Below are 18,475 nucleotides of genomic sequence, written 5' to 3'. Positions count from 1 at the left end.
GAAACCTGGAGGGTCTCACCACAGTCCTTCCGCTCCGGGTTACCCTAGTCGGGGTCACCGGGGCCTCCCTGCTCCTTATCTCTCTCAGCGCAGCCGCGCTCTCCTCAGTGCTCCTCCTTCGAGTGTCTATCTCTGGTCCTTGGTCATTGTCAGCACTTCTCTCTCCCGATTGTTCTCTTCCTTCGCTTCTCTCTGCTTGCGGCTCTCCTGCCTGCTGCCTCCATGTCTTCCCATTCAGTTCCTTCTTGTTGCCATCGCATGATTTTGTTGCATCTGGCCATGCGATCTTGGGACCACACGTTCCCGTCGCTCAGTAAGGCCGCGCGGTCGTACACTTCCTTGACTTGCATGGGTTTACTATATTTGCTGTCTCCTTTCCTCTGTAGTGTAGCCAATTTTACTCGTACCCACTCGCCTTTTTCTAGCTCTGTCCCTTTCACATTCCTGCGTTTGTTGTAGTAGGTGGTATAGATGGACTGTGCCCTCTCCAAGTTGGCTTGTACTACTGCAGGAGACCATTCACTGGTAATGATTTTTTCTTTCCACACACGGTTATCGTGCGTGAACGGTTCATGGCCTCTCAATATCTGGAATGGGCTGTATCCAGTTCCGGTGGGGGTAATTCTGTACGCCCATACCATGTTCCATATTGCCTTTTCCCAGTCCTTGTTGCTAGAGATCGCCGCTTGTACAGCTCCCATCACAACCCTGTTAAATCGCTCCACTAAGCCGTTGCCAGCTGGATGGTAGACCGACGTGTGTTTGACTGTGATACCATTCCTCTGCATGAATTTGTTCCACCTTTCGGATGTAAATTGGGGTCCGTTATCACTCAGGATGGACTTGGGGATGCCTTCTCTTACAAATGTGTCCGACAGAAATTTCAGTATGTTTTCCGCGTCCATGGCCTCATCAACCTTTACTTCCGGCCATTTGGAGTATCTATCTATAAGGACACATACATACTTCTGGATGCCTTGGCCATCGAGGATTGGGCCCAAAATGTCTATTGACAATTCTTCCCACGGGTTCTGTGGGGGGTTGAACTTTCCCAGAGCCGGAAGCAAGGGCTTAAGTGTCTTGTCAGCTCCTTGGCACTGTGGACAGTCTCTGACATGTCTCTCTGCCCGAATGTCCATACCTGGCCACCAGTAGTCTTGTTTTGTTCTTAGCTTCATTTTTCCTATACCCAGGTGGCCCTCGTGTAGGATGTATAGCAGTCTGGGTATGATGCTTCTTGGCGGGACAACTTTGTCTCCTCTGTACGTGAATACTCCTTTGTCACCTAACGATAATTCTTCCCTGACTTCATAGTATGGCTTGAGGCTTTCGTCCAGTTGTCTTTTGTCCGGCCAACCCTTCACGATGTGCATCTTCACTTCTTGCATGACGCTATCCTCTTCATATGCCTCTGCCCATTCTTGGTAGCTGATGGCTCTTTCTTGGTCCTCCATGAGAGCTACCATCTCCTCCTTACCCGTTGGGTCTTCCTCACCGGGTTCCATGGCTGCCGCTCTGCTCAGGTAGTCTGCTACTCGGTTCCGATTTCCTGGAATGTACTCTATGTCGTACCGAAACTCGAGCAACTTCGGAGTCATTTTGGATATTCTGGGGGTGGCGTTGGCATGCCCACTAGACGTCAGCACCTTCACCAAGGGCTTGTGATCTGTCCTTAGTTGGAATCGGGTTCCCCATAAGAATTGTCGAAATCTGGTCATGGCCCATACTACTGCCAACATTTCCTTTTCGATTACACTGTATTTCTTTTCGGTGTCGTTCAATGCACGGGAGGCAAAACTGATCGTCTCCATCTTCCCTTGCCCCCGATCTTGCATGAGTACCGCACCTAGCCCCTTGTCGCTGGCGTCGGTCGTGAGCACCGTTGTGCCTTGTGGGTCGTATCCTTGGAGCGGTACCGCTCCTGCAACATCTTTCTTGATTGTCTCAAACTCACTTTGAGTCTCCGGTGTCCACTGGAAGGTGGTGCTCTCTCTGGTCAGCATCCTCATATGGTGTGTTTTTGAGGCAAAGTGTACCACAAATTTGCTGTAGTACTCCGCCATGCCCAAAAATGACCTGACCTCCTCCTTGGTGGTGGGAGGTGGAACCTCGGATATTGCCTTCACATTTTCTGCTTTAGGTGTGATTCCTTGCACCCCTATCTCGTGGCCTAGATAAGTCACCGACTCTAGGCCTAGTCGGCACTTTGTCCATTCTGCCGTAAGGCCTTTGATCTCCAGGGTTTCCAGCACTTTGCCAAGCTTCGCGTCGTGGTCCATCTTGTCCCGCCCCATTACCAGGATGTCGTCCTGGGAGTATTGGACGCCTTCCATGTTCCTAAATAGCTGGTGCATTAGCTTCTGGAACACTGCGGCCGCCGAAGCCAAACCAAACGGCATACGGCAGAACTGATAGCATCCGAATGGGGTGATGAATGACGTGAGTTTCCTGCTGTCCGGGTGCAGGCCTATTTGATGGTAAGCGGAGGTTAAGTCAATGGTGGAGTACTTGACTCCCCGGGTTTTCGCCAACATTTCATCGATCCTTGGGAGAGGGAATTTCTCCACCACTATGTTCTTATTTAGCTCTCTCAGGTCAACAAAGAGCCTGACCTTTCCGTTGGGCTTCATGACTACCACCAATGGCGCGAGCCACTCTGCACACGTGATGGGTTCGATTATCCCTTTTTTCTCCAAGTCCTGTAGTTCCATTTGGACCGCGTCTTTCACCGCTATGGGCACGTTTCTTACTTTGTGGGCGATTGGAATTGCTCCCTCTTTTAGTATTATCTTGTGTAGGAATCTCTCCAGTTTACCCACTGTGCCTCCGAATACCTTCGGGTAGTCCTCTTTCCACTTGGCTAGATTTGGCCACTCTTCTGGTTCCGTGAGCAGTATTTGTTCTTTGCCTCCTGGATCCAATTTGATTCCCAGGTCACCCTGGTCCAGCCATCCCAAGACTGACGGTCCCTTCTATGAAATATATAGTTTGCAGAACGCTGATCGGCCTCTAAACTCGAACTTCAAGGGTCGGAATCCCGCCATAGGAATGCGGTCGCCGTTATATGTGACTGGTCGGATGTCCAGTTTCTCTAGTTCTGGCCCCAATTGTGGTCTGAAAGTTTCGTCCCATACCGCTCTCGTAACGATGGTGTAGGGAGAGCCAGTATCTGCTACTACACTTATGGGTATTCCGTCAATTGTCATTTCCAAGACCGGTTTGGTCGTCCTTTTTCCATCCACACACAGCACCTGGTCGTATATGTACAGTACTGTGACTACCTCTTCTTCCGCGTTCTCTTCCTGGTCCTCTTCGCCCTGGTCGATGTATTTCACTACACTCTTGGATGATTTCTTCCGGCACACTTTCTCATAGTGGCCGATGATGCCACAGTACATGCATTTGGCCCGGAACGCAGGGCATTTCCTGTCATGTGCCTCATGGGACCAACTCCCGCATCTGTAACATGTTTTCTTGTTGTCGCTGCTTGCTTGCTTCCCTGGGGTTCCGGCGTTGCCTTGCAATTTGTTGGGACCCTTTGGGGTGGAACCCTTGTACTTTTGGTACCTGTGCGGTTCCTCATTGTATACCCTGTTTACCATGGTGTTGGGCGTCGTTTCTTTCTTGGTTGCGTCTGCGCACCTGCGAGCAAATTTCCGCCCTTTTGACGATGACCATTACTTCCTTGAGTGTGGTATCCCCGCTTGCCCACAGCTTGTCCTGAACGTTCGTGCTGGTAGTGTGCATCACTATCTGGTCCTTAATGAACTCTTCCTCCCATGCTCCGTACCTGCACGTGGTCGCCAGCTTCTTCAGGGCAGCCACATACTCTTCTACCGTCTCTCCCGGCTGTTGTCTCCTCTGCTGGAAGTTGAATCTGTCGACTGACACACATACCGTGGGCCGGTAGTGTTCGTTCAGGTCATCTATGGCATGGGCATAAACATCATCGTCTGTGCTTCCTCTTTGTTTGGGTACCAGGCTTTTGTATATTCTGAGTCCTTCTGGTCCTAGATTGAGTAGTAGTATGCGCTTTTTCCTTTTAGGGTTGAATCCTTCCTCACTCTCGTCTTCCAGGACCCCTATGAAATTGTCTATATATTCTCTCCAGTCTTCCCACTTCATTAGTGGTTCTCCTGGCTTGGGCAGAAATTGGACTGGTGCTATCGCATATCCTGCTGGTGTGCTCATTTTCTCCTCCTTAATTTTGGGTCTAGCGCCCCCTTTGTTACTGGGGCTACCTGGTGTGCTGTCCGTTTCTTCTGTCTTTGGTTGCAACTGGGGACTATCTGAGTCAGCCCCCTCCCCCTCCTTTGGGGTAGCCAGCGCTAATTCTCAACTAAGGTGGTTGGTTTGTTTTGGCGCGATCCTGTTTCTTGCCTCTTTAGTGTCTCTATGCTGTTGGCCTGTTGTGCTACTGGCCTGCTGCTTACTCTCTCATGGTGTATATGGGCTCTGACACGCTCTTTAGGGTTAGTACCTTGGTTTGAGGCTCCTGTGCGAGTTCTGTCCACTTTGTGGTCGTCCTGGCCGCTTGTCCGTGCTGAGTAGACCTCTATCAGGGTCTGGGCTCACTGGTATGAAGCTGTGTCCTTCACTGTATCCTCGTGGTGGGTCCGTTTTTTTTTTTTTCTTCAGGGGTGCCTGGTGGTGGCTTTCCGACCTCGTCGCCACTGTAAAGTACCTGTTTATCAATAAATCGCTGCACTCAGGTAACTGGTAAACGTTATTTAATTAGTTACATACAAACTCCCTAAAGAGCGCCGAGCCGGCGCTGCTGCCGGTATGCGTTCGCGCCTCCTAATGAGATGCACGCGCATCATCCCAAAATGGCCGCTTGCACGTCACGTCGTTACGTGACGTGCAACAACTAGTGCGCCACTACATTGATGGCTTTTCTTTAGAAGGCATCTAATGTACCAACCACAATTATTTTCCGCATGCTCATATTTGTTGTTCTAAAGACACCCTATGGAGATTACACCAGCCCCTATTAAAATGCAAACCTGCTATAGGAGCCCAAATCCTTGGTACAATATACAAATGTGCAACAAGCAATGTACAAAAATGCAAATCAGAACTGGGACACGAGTTACTTAAAATAGCTAAAAAATGCTCCTCAGAGCCGCTGTTGCAATCCTCGGAAAGTGCTAGGTGCTTATGTTCTATTTGATGACTAAAAATAAAAACTGTCAATCATTGAGATATCAATAAAATGTGAGATACAATGTAAAAGTCCAGACACTCAGGCCAGAGTCTTTAATCCATAATGTATTTCAAGAACAAGAAAATAATAACGAGTTAGTCACTCTTTTGTCTATCTGAGTAGGGAACATTCATAATTTACAAGTCACAGGGCAGCACCTATACTTATAGTAACGCAAAAGGGCAACAGTACCTTTTGGAGGACCTTGTAAGCAGATGAAGGAGGGGTGGCCTGCCTCTTCCTGGCGATGACGGGAAAGCTGACTTTCAATTGAGAGTAAGTTGGTATGTTGAGTTTGGTGTCTAAAGAACTGTAAATTAAAATGTTGATTTTTGTTTTATATTTGTTTGTGAAGTAAATAAAAACATTTCATAATTTGTGTACTCGTTTCTGTAAATGTGTCTAATGTTCTGCACTTCAAATCAATGAAATTGCTTAGGCCATGGTCCAGCTTCCAGTAATTACTGTGTGGGTCCCTAAATTCCAGTACAGATATAGAGCGAGTCCACAGAAGACAAAAGTTTAAGAACCACTGTTCTAGACCACACTTAGGAATGTGTTGCCTGACTGCAACATGGCCGTCAATTGAAAGTACGCTGTGCGACCGAACCGTTTCGAAGTCCATTTTCTGAGCTGTACAGTTTCGAAAGCCCGAGACGAAATATTTACTAACAAGAAGGAGGGGGCTTAGTCGTGAGCCAACGTCATTCTGAGTGACAACTGCGCTCGAGATCAGAGCGCGCAGCCGAGATTAGAGAAGCCGATGGGCACGAGCGGCGGTGGAAGACGAGGGAGCGCGCTGCGCGTGACAGGAAGAGGCGCACTAGGAGGGGGCAGAAGCATCGTTTATTTACCTGCGTCACTAGGTGCATGTCAGTGCATCGTACACTCTTCCAGCACTGCCAAAGACTTGCTTTCAGAATTGACCTGTCCTGTAACAGCGGAGTCTACAGTTTTTATCCGTGTTTGCCTACCTCTCCGTTGTGAGATGGGCCATCGCTCCCGTCGGCTTCGGGACACTAAAAAACCCATGAGGTGACAGCGGAGGGGCTGCAGAAAGACTCCCAGGACTTACAGCTCAGCAAACACAATGGGTGAGTGACAGAAGAGGGCAAGCGGCGTAAAGGGCAGCGCTTCACTCCGGAGGGGGCATGCATCTCTGCAGACAGGGAGCATACGCCAGACAGGGACCGGACAAGGGGCGACACCTTAGGAAACAGCACTTTGGATTGGATGTTGGGGGAGCGTGAGCCCGCAGGCAGTTCCTTATGAAACTGCCACCACAATAGACATGATTGCTAAACTTTTGAGACGGCGCTTCACATTTGGTTGGAGTAATTTAGATGGTGGTAGTAAACACTTTGAATTCGGAGAACTGCACTTTAGGCAATGGGACACAACTTTAGGCAGCACGGAAAGTGCACAGAACACTGGAAACCACTCTAATCTCCCGATACTTGTGAATGTGAAACTGCTAACATATCTTTCTGTTATGGCGCAACGTCCTTTTCTACCTTGCACGTTCTTTATAGTCTTCAGTATGCGGTCGTATCACCAAAACCTGGGCCGACTACTCCACGCTGCAGAGTGCTCGGCACCAGGCTGCTTGCTACACCTGACCGACTCTGCCCAGTGTAGCGCTTTGTAAGCGCCATGCCGTTACCTAGTGATGAATTTGAAAGATATAAGTGGAACTTCAGAAATGTTAAACCAGAAATGTTGAATGATCGGACTGAATCAATTTGATATAAGTGTCAAATTAGTTTGAATTAACTATATATCAGTTCTCTAATAGTTAATTTAATCGTGAACGTGATTAAGAAAGAACGGGGCTAGTAGGTAAAGGAGGACTAGAGTTTGAATGGTTGGCAAGTCTTTAGTAAGTATGTTTTTCCACCCTCTCCGCCAGCCCCCATGATTATGTTCTCTGCAATTTTGGGAAGAATGTCAACATTCGGATGGAGAGAAGAAACCGAGCAGGGTAACTGATGGCGAGGAAGCTAGGCAAAAGGGGTGGTATCATAGTTAAACAAGCATTGGCATATCCAATTGGTTTCACCTTTGGGGCGTTATAAGTGTTAAGACAGAGCTATTGGCTTTGTTAACGTTTTTAATATGTGTTGTAGAGCATTGTGAATGTTGTGCAGCATGTTTAAAATGTATGTTATAATAAAAAAGTGTTATAACTTTTTCTGTCACCTTATATCTAACAGAAAAAAACATTATATACAGCTGAAGTATTGTACTAAAAACCAAAATTAATACAAAAAACGTTCTAGTATATTTGTTTATGCAATGCTGTCAATTTTTCCTTGCTTGTTATTAATTTTTGTTATAGTTTTTATGGTTAGGTGTGGGATATAAACAACGGGAGGGTGGATGTTGTGAAATAGTATTTTAATTAGATCGCAGTGGAGAGTTATTTGTGGAGAATTAATAAATGTCAAATTTTTATGCCAAACTAAAGTGGTGTGGAGTGATGCTGTGGTAGTTCTAAGTAGTAGTGGAGGTGATGCTCAGGTGCTCCGGAATGATATTGAGGCGATGCTGAAGTGGTGTGGTGCTGGTTCCGAGGTGATGCTTATGTGATGCTGAGTGATACACAGGTGGTACTGAGTGATGCTGAGGTGGTGCTGAGTGATGAAAAAACGTAAATGTTAAAAGGTGCGGTCCATTTTTAAGCTGTGTACTGTGCAATAGGGAAAAGGAAGCACCCACCACAGCTGTGCACTGTGCAGAGATGGCTAAGGTAGCACACACCACAGCTGCGCAGAGGTGTGAAAGGATGCGCGCACCACAGTGTTGAAAAAACGCAGATGTTAAAAGGTACGGTCATTTTTTAAGCTGTGTACTGTGCAATGGTGGAAAGGAAGCACACACCACAGCTGTGCACTGTGCAGAGATGTGAAAGATAGCACACACCACAGCTGCGTAGAGGCATTATTTAGCAGCCGGTGCAAGCAAGCACGCACCAAAAGCAAGTGCTAATAATTAAGTGTCCATGTGCGCACCGGCAGACGCCGACTCAAATTAAGCCCTCAGCAAGGGCCTGTGTTACGCCCCTGGATCGAGCGAGTCCGAAAAGCAATGTGGGGAAAGGAAGCACGCACAACAGCTGTGCACTATGCAGAGATGTCAAAGGTAGCAGGCACCACAGATTGGCAGAGGTGTGAAAGGAAGCGCGCACCACAGTGATGAAAAAATGCTAATGTTAAAAGGTGCTGTCTATTTTTAAGATGGTACCGAAAAAGAAGCGACTATAGAGGCCAACTACAGAGTACAGCAAATATCTTGACAATAACATACTAATACAAAGATAATGGTGTAGGAAGAGAGTGCTGACATAGATGAAATGCAAGTGCTGGAAAAAGAAGCGCGCACTCTTGTGGCGGTGGGGTCTGTCCCTTGGCTGGGGTGGAGGGGACGCGCCTTGTTAGTATCTTATTGTCATGAATGTGAGTGCTGGAAAAGAAGCGCTCACTCTTGTGGCAGTGGGGTTTGTCCCTTGGCCGGGGTTAAGGAGACGTGCCTTGTAGGGAAAGCTGCAAGGTCTTGAAATGAAACATGATCCAAAACAGATGGCACGCTGCGCGCCACTGCTTGCTCCTGACAGCTAAACGCTGTGGGTGTAAACATTTTCAGAAAAGGTAGGACATGCACCAGGCTTTGGCGAATTGCGTGCCTTCATTTTTGCAAGCCACTCACAAAGGCCAATATCATGTGTGGAAAATCGAACACCACACACAGAGTTTGCAGAAAGTCTTAAGTGATTCCAAGAGGCCTTCTCCTAGAGCAGCGTATGCGCGCTGCGCCAGGCTCGACCTAAAAACCTAATAGGCAGTAAGTTAGTGAAGGTCTGTAAAACATTCTAGAAAGTGAACAACGCAGTAACAAATATTAAACAAAATGTAAGTTCGAAGTAATTTTTAAAAATTTTTTATAACATATTTTATTGAGATTTTCACAGTACCACTTGGGCAAACGCCCACATTATCCACTTGAGAACAAATTATTGAAGGGAAAGGTAGCATGGGAGATTTCAGCTGGTACAGTTTATCTACAAACAAAAGAAAACAAACGGAGAACTGTACGCAGCGACCCCCCCCCCTACCCCCGACAAAGGCAAGCAACACTCAATACCCCTATTAGGTTAAAAAAAAGGGGTACAAGCATATCTTACATTTGGACCCACAATTGTCTCATAAGATCATCTCTTCAGGGCTTGTGAAGGAAGAGGGGCAAGATTAATGCCACGGTACGCAGCCCACCGAGACCATATCTTTCTGTATTTTACGGGACAGCCCCTCACTTGGAACACAGCCATTTCCGTACCCATACACTTATCGAGCTCCTGCCTCTATTTCCCAATCTTTGGTGGCGAGGTATCCTTCCATAGCTGGGCTATGTCCCTCTTAGCAATTGTAAGCGCCAAGAACAATAGGTGTTGCTTATATCGGCTCCCTCTGATGTCCTCCGTACTATGCAAACAAAACAGGCGATGGACCGAATGTGGATCAATGTCACACATTCATCCCAGTCCAAAGATCTGGGCTCAAATCCATCGTTTTTTTGCACTCCACACCACCCTGGGTTAGACAATGGCGATATGCAAATCAGCTCTGACCCTGTGCCCCATGGGAACAGTCCAGTCCGAACTACAAAAGCCATGTCCTTCCCAGAACGGAATCAAGCATCCGAGGACCGGACCGGTTTCGAGGTAACACCTCTCATCAGCCCGGCTAGCTTGACTCCAGTGGTGTGGAGTGCCTGGGACCCACGTCTGAGCATCCCCAGCGCACTTATGGCGGTATTTGCAAACAAAACAGGTGATGGACCGAATGTGGATCAATGTCACACATTCATCCCAGTCCAAAGATCTGGGCTCAAATCCATCGTTTTTTTGCACTCCACACCACCCTGGGTTAGACAATGGCGATATGCAAATCAGCTCTGACCCTGTGCCCCATGGGAACAGTCCAGTCCGAACTACAAAAGCCATGTCCTTCCCAGAACGGAATCAAGCATCCGAGGACCGGACCGGTTTCGAGGTAACACCTCTCATCAGCCCGGCTAGCTTGACTCCAGTGGTGTGGAGTGCCTGAGACCCACGTCTGAGCATCCCTAGCGCACTTATGGCGGTATTTGCAAACAAAACAGGTGATGGACCGAATGTGGATCAATGTCACACATTCATCCCAGTCCAAAGATCTGGGCTCAAATCCATCGTTTTTTTGCACTCCACACCACCCTGGGTTAGACAATGGCGATATGCAAATCAGCTCTGACCCTGTGCCCCATGGGAACAGTCCCGTCCGAACTACAAAAGCCATGTCCTTCCCAGAACGGAATCAAGCATCCGAGGACCGGACCGGTTTCGAGGTAACACCTCTCATCAGCCCGGCTAGCTTGACTCCAGTGGTGTGGAGTGCCTGGGACCCACGTCTGAGCATCCCCAGCGCACTTATGGCGGTATTTGCAAACAAAACAGGTGATGGACCGAATGTGGATCAATGTCACACATTCATCCCAGTCCAAAGATCTGGGCTCAAATCCATCGTTTTTTTGCACTCCACACCACCCTGGGTTAGACAATGACGATATGCAAATCAGCTCTGACCCTGTGCCCCATGGGAACAGTCCAGTCCGAACTACAAAAGCCATGTCCTTCCCAGAACGGAATCAAGCATCCGAGGACCGGACCGGTTTCGAGGTAATACCTCTCATCAGCCCGGCTAGCTTGACTCCAGTGGTGTGGAGTGCCTGGGACCCACGTCTGAGCATCCCCAGCGCACTTATGGCGGTATTTGCAAACAAAACAGGTGATGTACCGAATGTGGATCAATGTCACACATTCATCCCAGTCCAAAGATCTGGGCTCAAATCCATCGTTTTTTTGCACTCCACACCACCCTGGGGGCACAGCGTCAGAGCTGATTTGCATAAAGCCATTATCTAACCCAGGGTGGTGTGGAGTGCAAAAAACGATGGATTTAGGCCCAGATCCTTGTACTGGGGTGAATGTAAGACATTGATCTACATTCTTTCCATCAAATTGTTTTTTGTAATTTTCTCCCTGAGTGTATTGGGGTAGCTCAGACGTGGGTCCCAGAGCCTCCACACCACTGGAGTCAAGCTAGCCGGGCTGATGAGAGGTGTTACCTCGAAACCGGTCCGGTCCTCGGATGCTTGATTCCGGTCTGGGAAAGATAAGGCTGTGTAGTTCGGACTGGACTGTTCCCATGGGGCACAGGGTCAGAGCTGATTTGCATAAAGCCATTATCTAACCCAGGGTGGTGTGGAGTGCAAGAAACGATGGATTTAGGCCCAGATCCTTGTACTGGGGTGAATGTAAGACATTGATCTACATTCTGTCCATCAAATTGTTTTTTGTAATTTTCTCCCTGAGTGTACTGGGGTAGCTCAGACGTGGGTCCCAGAGCCTCCACACCACTGGAGTCAAGCTAGCCGGGCTGATGAGAGGTGTTACCTCGAAACCGGTCCGGTCCTCGGATGCTTGATTCTGGTCTGGGAAAGATATGGCTGTGTAGTTCGGACTGGACTGTACCCATGGGGCACAGGGTCAGAGCTGATTTGCATAAAGCCATTATCTAACCCAGGGTGGTGTGGAGTGCAAAAAACGATGGATTTAGGCCCAGATCCTTGTACTGGGGTGAATGTAAGACATTGATCTACATTCTGTCCATCAAATTGTTTTTTGTAATTTTCTCCTTGAGTGTACTGGGGTAGCTCAGACGTGGGTCCCAGAGCCTCCACACCACTGGAGTCAAGCTAGCCGGGCTGATGAGAGGTGTTACCTCGAAACCGGTCCGGCCCTCGGATGCTTGATTCCGGTCTGGGAAAGATATGGCTGTGTAGTTCGGACTGGACTGTTCCCATGGGGCACAGGGTCAGAGCTGATTTGCATAAAGCCATTATCTAACCCAGGGTGGTGTGGAGTGCAAAAAACGATGGATTTAGGCCCAGATCCTTGTACTGGGGTGAATGTAAGACATTGATCTACATTCTGTCCATCAAATTGTTTTTTGTAATTTTCTCCCTGAGTGTACTGGGGTAGCTCAGACATGGGTCCCAGAGCCTCCACACCACTGGAGTCAAGCTAGCCGGGCTGATGAGAGGTGTTACCTCGAAACCGGTCCGGTCCTCGGATGCTTGATTCCGGTCTGGGAAAGATATGGCTGTGTAGTTCGGACTGGACTGTTCCCATGGGGCACAGGGTCAGAGCTGATTTGCATAAAGCCATTATCTAACCCAGGGTGGTGTGGAGTGCAAAAAACGATGGATTTAGGCCCAGATCCTTGTACTGGGGTGAATGTAAGACATTGATCTACATTCTGTCCATCAAATTGTTTTTTGTAATTTTCTCCTTGAGTGTACTGGGGTAGCTCAGACGTGGGTCCCAGAGCCTCCACACCACTGGAGTCAAGCTAGCCGGGCTGATGAGAGGTGTTACCTCGAAACCGGTCCGGTCCTCGGATGCTTGATTCCGGTCTGGGAAAGATATGGCTGTGTAGTTCGGACTGGACTGTTCCCATGGGGCACAGGGTCAGAGCTGATTTGCATAACGCCATTATCTAACCCAGGGTGGTGTGGAGTGCAAAAAACGATGGATTTAGGCCCAGATCCTTGTACTGGGGTGAATGTAAGACATTGATCTACATTCTGTCCATCAAATTGTTTTTTGTAATTTTCTCCCTGAGTGTACTGGGGTAGCTCAGACGTGGGTCCCAGAGCCTCCACACCACTGGAGTCAAGCTAGCCGGGCTGATGAGAGGTGTTACCTCGAAACCGGTCCGGTCCTCGGATGCTTGATTCCGGTCTGGGAAAGATATGGCTGTGTAGTTCGGACTGGACTGTTCCCATGGGGCACAGGGTCAGAGCTGATTTGCATAAAGCCATTATCTAACCCAGGGTGGTGTGGAGTGCAAAAAACGATGGATTTAGGCCCAGATCCTTGTACTGGGGTGAATGTAAGACATTGATCTACATTCTGTCCATCAAATTGTTTTTTGTAATTTTCTCCTTGAGTGTACTGGGGTAGCTCAGACGTGGGTCCCAGAGCCTCCACACCACTGGAGTCAAGCTAGCCGGGCTGATGAGAGGTGTTACCTCGAAACCGGTCCGGTCCTCGGATGCTTGATTCCGGTCTGGGAAAGATATGGCTGTGTAGTTCGGACTGGACTGTTCCCATGGGGCACAGGGTCAGAGCTGATTTGCATAAAGCCATTATCTAACCCAGGGTGGTGTGGAGTGCAAAAAACGATGGATTTAGGCCCAGATCCTTGTACTGGGGTGAATGTAAGACATTGATCTACATTCTGTCCATCAAATTGTTTTTTGTCATTTTCTCCCTGAGTGTACTGGGGTAGCTCAGACGTGGGTCCCAGAGCCTCCACACCACTGGAGTCAAGCTAGCCGGGCTGATGAGAGGTGTTACCTCGAAACCGGTCCGGTCCTCGGATGCTTGATTCCGGTCTGGGAAAGATATGGCTGTGTAGTTCGGACTGGACTGTTCCCATGGGGCACAGGGTCAGAGCTGATTTGCATAAAGCCATTATCTAACCCAGGGTGGTGTGGAGTGCAAAAAACGATGGATTTAGGCCCAGATCCTTGTACTGGGGTGAATGTAAGACATTGATCTACATTCTGTCCATCAAATTGTTTTTTGTAATGTCCTCCGTACTATGGCGCAGGATCAGCCGGGGTTGAGTGGCAAGTTGCAGGACAGCACCTCCCCAAGGCATGACGACACCCCGCGCCAGACAGGCTGTAATGCTGAGCATTTCCACACAGTGTGGAGGAAAGCCCCCTCCTCCCTCTCGCAGCGCAAGCGTATGGGAGATGGTATAACTCCCATCTTCCGGAGGCGGCTATAATATATGCGGTGCAAGTATTGGAACTGGATGAGACTGTATCTAGAGGATACCGCGGCTCCCCGTGGACTAGCAATCACCTCCACCCAATCATCATCCGTCAAGTCTGGACTATCGTCATGCCAAGCCTTCCTCGTTTTATGTAGTGTTGTGGCGGAGTGTGTTGTCAGGGTCTGATATATTTGTCGTATTTTGTATGGGCTAAGATCGCACATGAGGAGGCGGCCCTCGAGTCGATGGAAGTCAGGGAGGTCAGCAAGATTTACAATTCAGGGGTGAAAGCGTGGCGTAGTTGCAGATATTTATAGAACTGGGTTTTATGGAGGTGAAACTCCTCCTGCAGCTGTTGGAAATATTTTAGAACAGTGCCTTGCATGATGTCTCCGAGCGTGGAGATACCAATTAAATCCCATTGGCGGAACCTCGTCAAGGCTGCCGCTTGGCATAGGTAGTTACCATGCCATAGGAGTGTCGCCTGTCAACCGCCCGTTCCATCCCATGCGTCGGACGGTGTACCGCCACAACCTGATCGTTGTTCAACATGCATGCGGCAAGAAGTCCAGTTTCTGTGTGCCATAGAGTAGGAGCAGGAGGGGGGACCTATCCATAGCCGCGTGCTCCACTGCGAATGCCGGGTCCGCAGGCGAGTTATACCACCAATCGTTTATGATCAGGAGGTGGCCTGCCACATAGTAGGAGTAGACGTAGTGGCTGCAATGCCCCCGCACCCGAACGCCCCCCCCAAGAAACCTATTATGAATAGCATTGATTTGCGCAAAACTCGCCTGTGGGATATGATATGGAAAGTTCTGCAAACGATAAAGCATCCTGGGGAGTGAGACCATTTTGAACGTGGCTGGCCAGCCATAAAGTGAGAGAGGGAGGGAAGACCTAATAGAGGTCTCCTCACGGAGGTTGGCGAGGAGCGGGTTGATATTGCGGGCAATGAAGTCTGCGGGCAAGGGGATACGGACAGAGCCAGATATTTAAAGCCCTGCGTAGCATGTTTCAATTGAGCCGCCCACGTAGTCCTGCCCTGGTGTCCACACACTGGGAATAACACAGATTTAGCAGGGTTAGTATGAAGCCCTGTATTTTGTCCGAAGACCCGAAGGATTTCCAGAATGCGTGGACCAAATATCCAGGGGTCTGTCATAAAAAACAATATATCGTCTGCATATAAAGCTATGCAGTCTGGGCCAATCAAAGCCTCTGAGCACCGTGTCGCTGCGGACCCATGCCGCTAGAGGCTCAACCGCGAGGGCGTAGAGGAGAGGGGACGGGGGTAGCCCTGGCGCCTACATCTGCCGATTAAAAGGAAAGGAGAGCGGTAACCAGCGATACAGACTGAGGCCAGTGGATCGGTATAGCGCAAGTGTACGTATGCTAAAAAGCATGGCTCTAAATTGACCACCTCTTGGAGTTGAAATCGGTTCTCCCAACTGACTGAGTCATAGGCCTTGTCTATGTCGGCCAGTTCTGAGGCTTTGGCCATAGCATTATGAACGCGGCAAATATTATGCCCGGTGTGGCATAAAGCTGGACTGGCCCAGGTGGACCTGGTGACGAATGCAGGACAGCACACGGTCCGCTAGAACTTTCTCCAGGACTTTAGATTCAAAGTTGATGAGCGATATTGGGCGATATGAGGACGGGACTTCTGGTGAGCGGCCGGGTTTCAAAAACAGCACTATTTCGGCTTGATGCCAGTCGAGGGGTAGTACCTATTGCTCTAGGGCCTCATGAATCATGCCCAACAAGTGTGGGCCAGTTTAGTTGCATGGTAGCGAAGAAATTCCATAGGGAGCCCATTGGATCCTGGGACCCGGCCTGGGTGCAATGCACACAACGCAGCCAACAGCTCTTCAACCGTGATGGGGACATCCAGTTGTTCTCGTATCTGATGAGAGAGTTGCTGGGGAGGAATTTCCCGCAGGAACTCCGCGATGATGTCGCCCAAGATCAGCTCCTGTCAGGCGTACAGTGTAGAGAAGTGGCGAGCGATTTCCTTGACCCCTGCCTCTGGAGAAGTATATAGGTCACCATCCCTACTCCTAATAGCTGGGACCCAGGCCAGGGCTTGTCGTGCCTGACAGTCTATGCAACATTTTGCAGGATTTGTCCCCCCACTGATAAATTCGATATTGTGATGCCAGCCATATTTCTTTTGCTTCCTCAGTAACGTGGCGATTTAGCTGTTCTTGTGCTAGGGATACATTTCTTTGGATATTCTGGGTGGGCTCGTCTGTGTATTGTGCCTCCAGGGAGGCGCACTGGGTCTCTAGGTCCACTCTCTGGCGGGACGTTTGTTTCTCATGGGTCCTATAATTGATGTCCACTCCTCTAATGGCGGGTTTCAGAGTTTCCCATAGGGTCGCTTTGGAGTGAGCGGAGTCCATGTTGAGCATGAGATACTCTTGGATCGCTGCATGGAGGCGTTCCTGATATTCGGGGACATGCAGGCACCACAGAAACATCCTCTATCTGAGCGGGGACCGTTGAGCTCCCGAGAGCAGCTTCACAGAGACTGGGGAGTGATCCGACAACCCTCTTAGGAGGTGCCCGGCCTGGGAAAATCTACGAATATAATTCCGGGGAGTGAACAAGTAGTCCAGGGGATACCGAGCCATGCACCGCAGAGAGATCTGTAAATCCTAACTCGGCCGGATGATATTTTCTCCAAATATCAACCCAGCCGAAGGTCTCCACCAGCTAGGACAATTTGGAAGGGCTAAGTGGGGCTGGAGCACCTGAGCTCGGTCTCCTGTCCAGTGGTGCCATAATATCATTCCAGTCCCCACCCTTGAGGGACAGGCCATCGGGTAGGTCGCCCCACAGTCTAGTCAGGGTTTCTGTAAACGTAGCCCGAGGTGCGGAGGAGCATACACACTACCAAATGTGATGGGCTCACCATAAAGTGTGCCCACCTGTCAGGAAGACATACCTGCCCCCAGGATCCAGCCAATGTTGCTGGTGAAGAAAGGGAACCCAACCATTCACTAGGATGGCAGTCCCACGGGAGCCCCTGGTGAAGCCTGCATGATCTACCTGGCGGAACCCGTATCGCTCCAGACAAGGGTTCTTAGTGCCGAGGAGATGTTTTCCTGCAGGAGCAAAATGTCAGTTCCGTACCATTTAGCTTGTCGTAAAATGGCCCCTTTCTTGACTTTATTAAGGAATCCTCCTACGTTCCACGTTACCACCGTCAGTTCGTCTAGAAAGGAGACCTGTGCTTGAGAAGCCATGGATTTAGTCTAAATCTAAACAAGGCGATATGCCGAGCGGGGAATGAGGAAAGTGTCTGCATATGTAAACAACTAAAAACCGAACAACATTACCCCAAAACCACCCCCCATGACCCTCCACACAATACTGCCAGAAACAAGGAGCATCTGTTGGGGTGAGGAGAACCCCAGGACCCCAACCCAAGATCCCAGAGACCCCCCCCAATGGATCCCACCCTCCCTGTAGTACATGAACCGCGGGTTAGTGACCTCACAGATCAGCCACCGTGTAGTGCAACTACCCCAACCTAGAGCAAACATTCAGGAAGTGTCCAGCCTGCAAGCATATATAATCACACATCCAAAGCATCAGTGATTGCAACTGTATCAGGTTGCTAGATCTGGGCTAGAAGAGCAACGGTCTGATCCAGAGCTATGACGTCGTTTGGACTTAGTCCTGCGTGGTCTGTTCCATTGCGAGCCCATTGAGAAGTACGATTCCAGCGGAGAGTGTGGCTTCAAGTGGACCCTCTTGTTAGCCCAGGTGAAGACTGCTTCAGGCGTATATAAAAAAAAAAATGTTTTGGAGTTAAAGACCACTCAAAGTCTAGCAGGATATAATAGCACGTAGGAGAGATTGAGGTTACGCAGCCACCTCTTTGCAGCTGTGGGGGATTGCCTTTGCTGTTGCACCAGATGGAAGTAATCTGGGAAAATCATGATGGGTCTGGAGTCCTAAATTATCTTATCTTTGTTCAACCTTGCGTATTACAGCACCGCATCCCTATCCGCATAATTTAGTACCTTGGCAATGACAGGTTGCAGGTTTTCTCCGGGTGGTGGTTTCCTCGTGAGCGCCCGGTGGGCCCTTTCGACCACAAAACAGGATGAGAGTTTATCTGCTGGCACGAGGTCTGTAAGCCAGGAGATGAGGAAGCGGTTCATGGAGCCTCCCTTGCAGCTCTGTGGAAAGCCCACGAAGCGGAGGTTGTTGGGTCTCGCACGGCCCTTTGCATCTTCATCGTGAGTGGAGAGTTCGTTAGTAATCACAGTCCATTTGTTAACCTGATGTTGGAGTGTCTGCACGTTATGTTCCACTGATGTTACCCGTGTCTCCGTCTCGGTGATGCGGTCCACAGCCTTTCTCAGGTCCT

General features: G+C 49.3%; 1 protein-coding gene across 2 annotated transcripts in view; it reads left to right on the top strand.

The window, feature by feature from the left end:
* Positions 1 to 5,912: 5,912 nt before the first annotated feature.
* Positions 5,913 to 18,475, top strand: part of MAP3K3 (mitogen-activated protein kinase kinase kinase 3) — a 1,347,292-nt gene continuing 1,334,729 nt past the window's right edge. The window contains exon 1 of one of the 2 annotated variants that reach the window (XM_086923814.1): positions 5,913 to 6,300. In XM_086923814.1, the coding sequence (XP_086779940.1) occupies positions 6,297 to 6,300 (4 nt within the window). In that variant the 5' untranslated portion in view covers positions 5,913 to 6,296. The remainder of the gene's footprint in view (positions 6,301 to 18,475) is intronic. The other variant, XM_086923815.1, reaches the window with a different exon arrangement.

The sequence above is a fragment of the Lissotriton vulgaris genome, chromosome 5 (assembly GCF_964263255.1).
Source record: "Lissotriton vulgaris chromosome 5, aLisVul1.2, whole genome shotgun sequence".
NCBI classification, from domain to species: domain Eukaryota; kingdom Metazoa; phylum Chordata; class Amphibia; order Caudata; family Salamandridae; genus Lissotriton; species Lissotriton vulgaris.
This window is presented reverse-complemented; position numbering and strand designations above follow the sequence as displayed.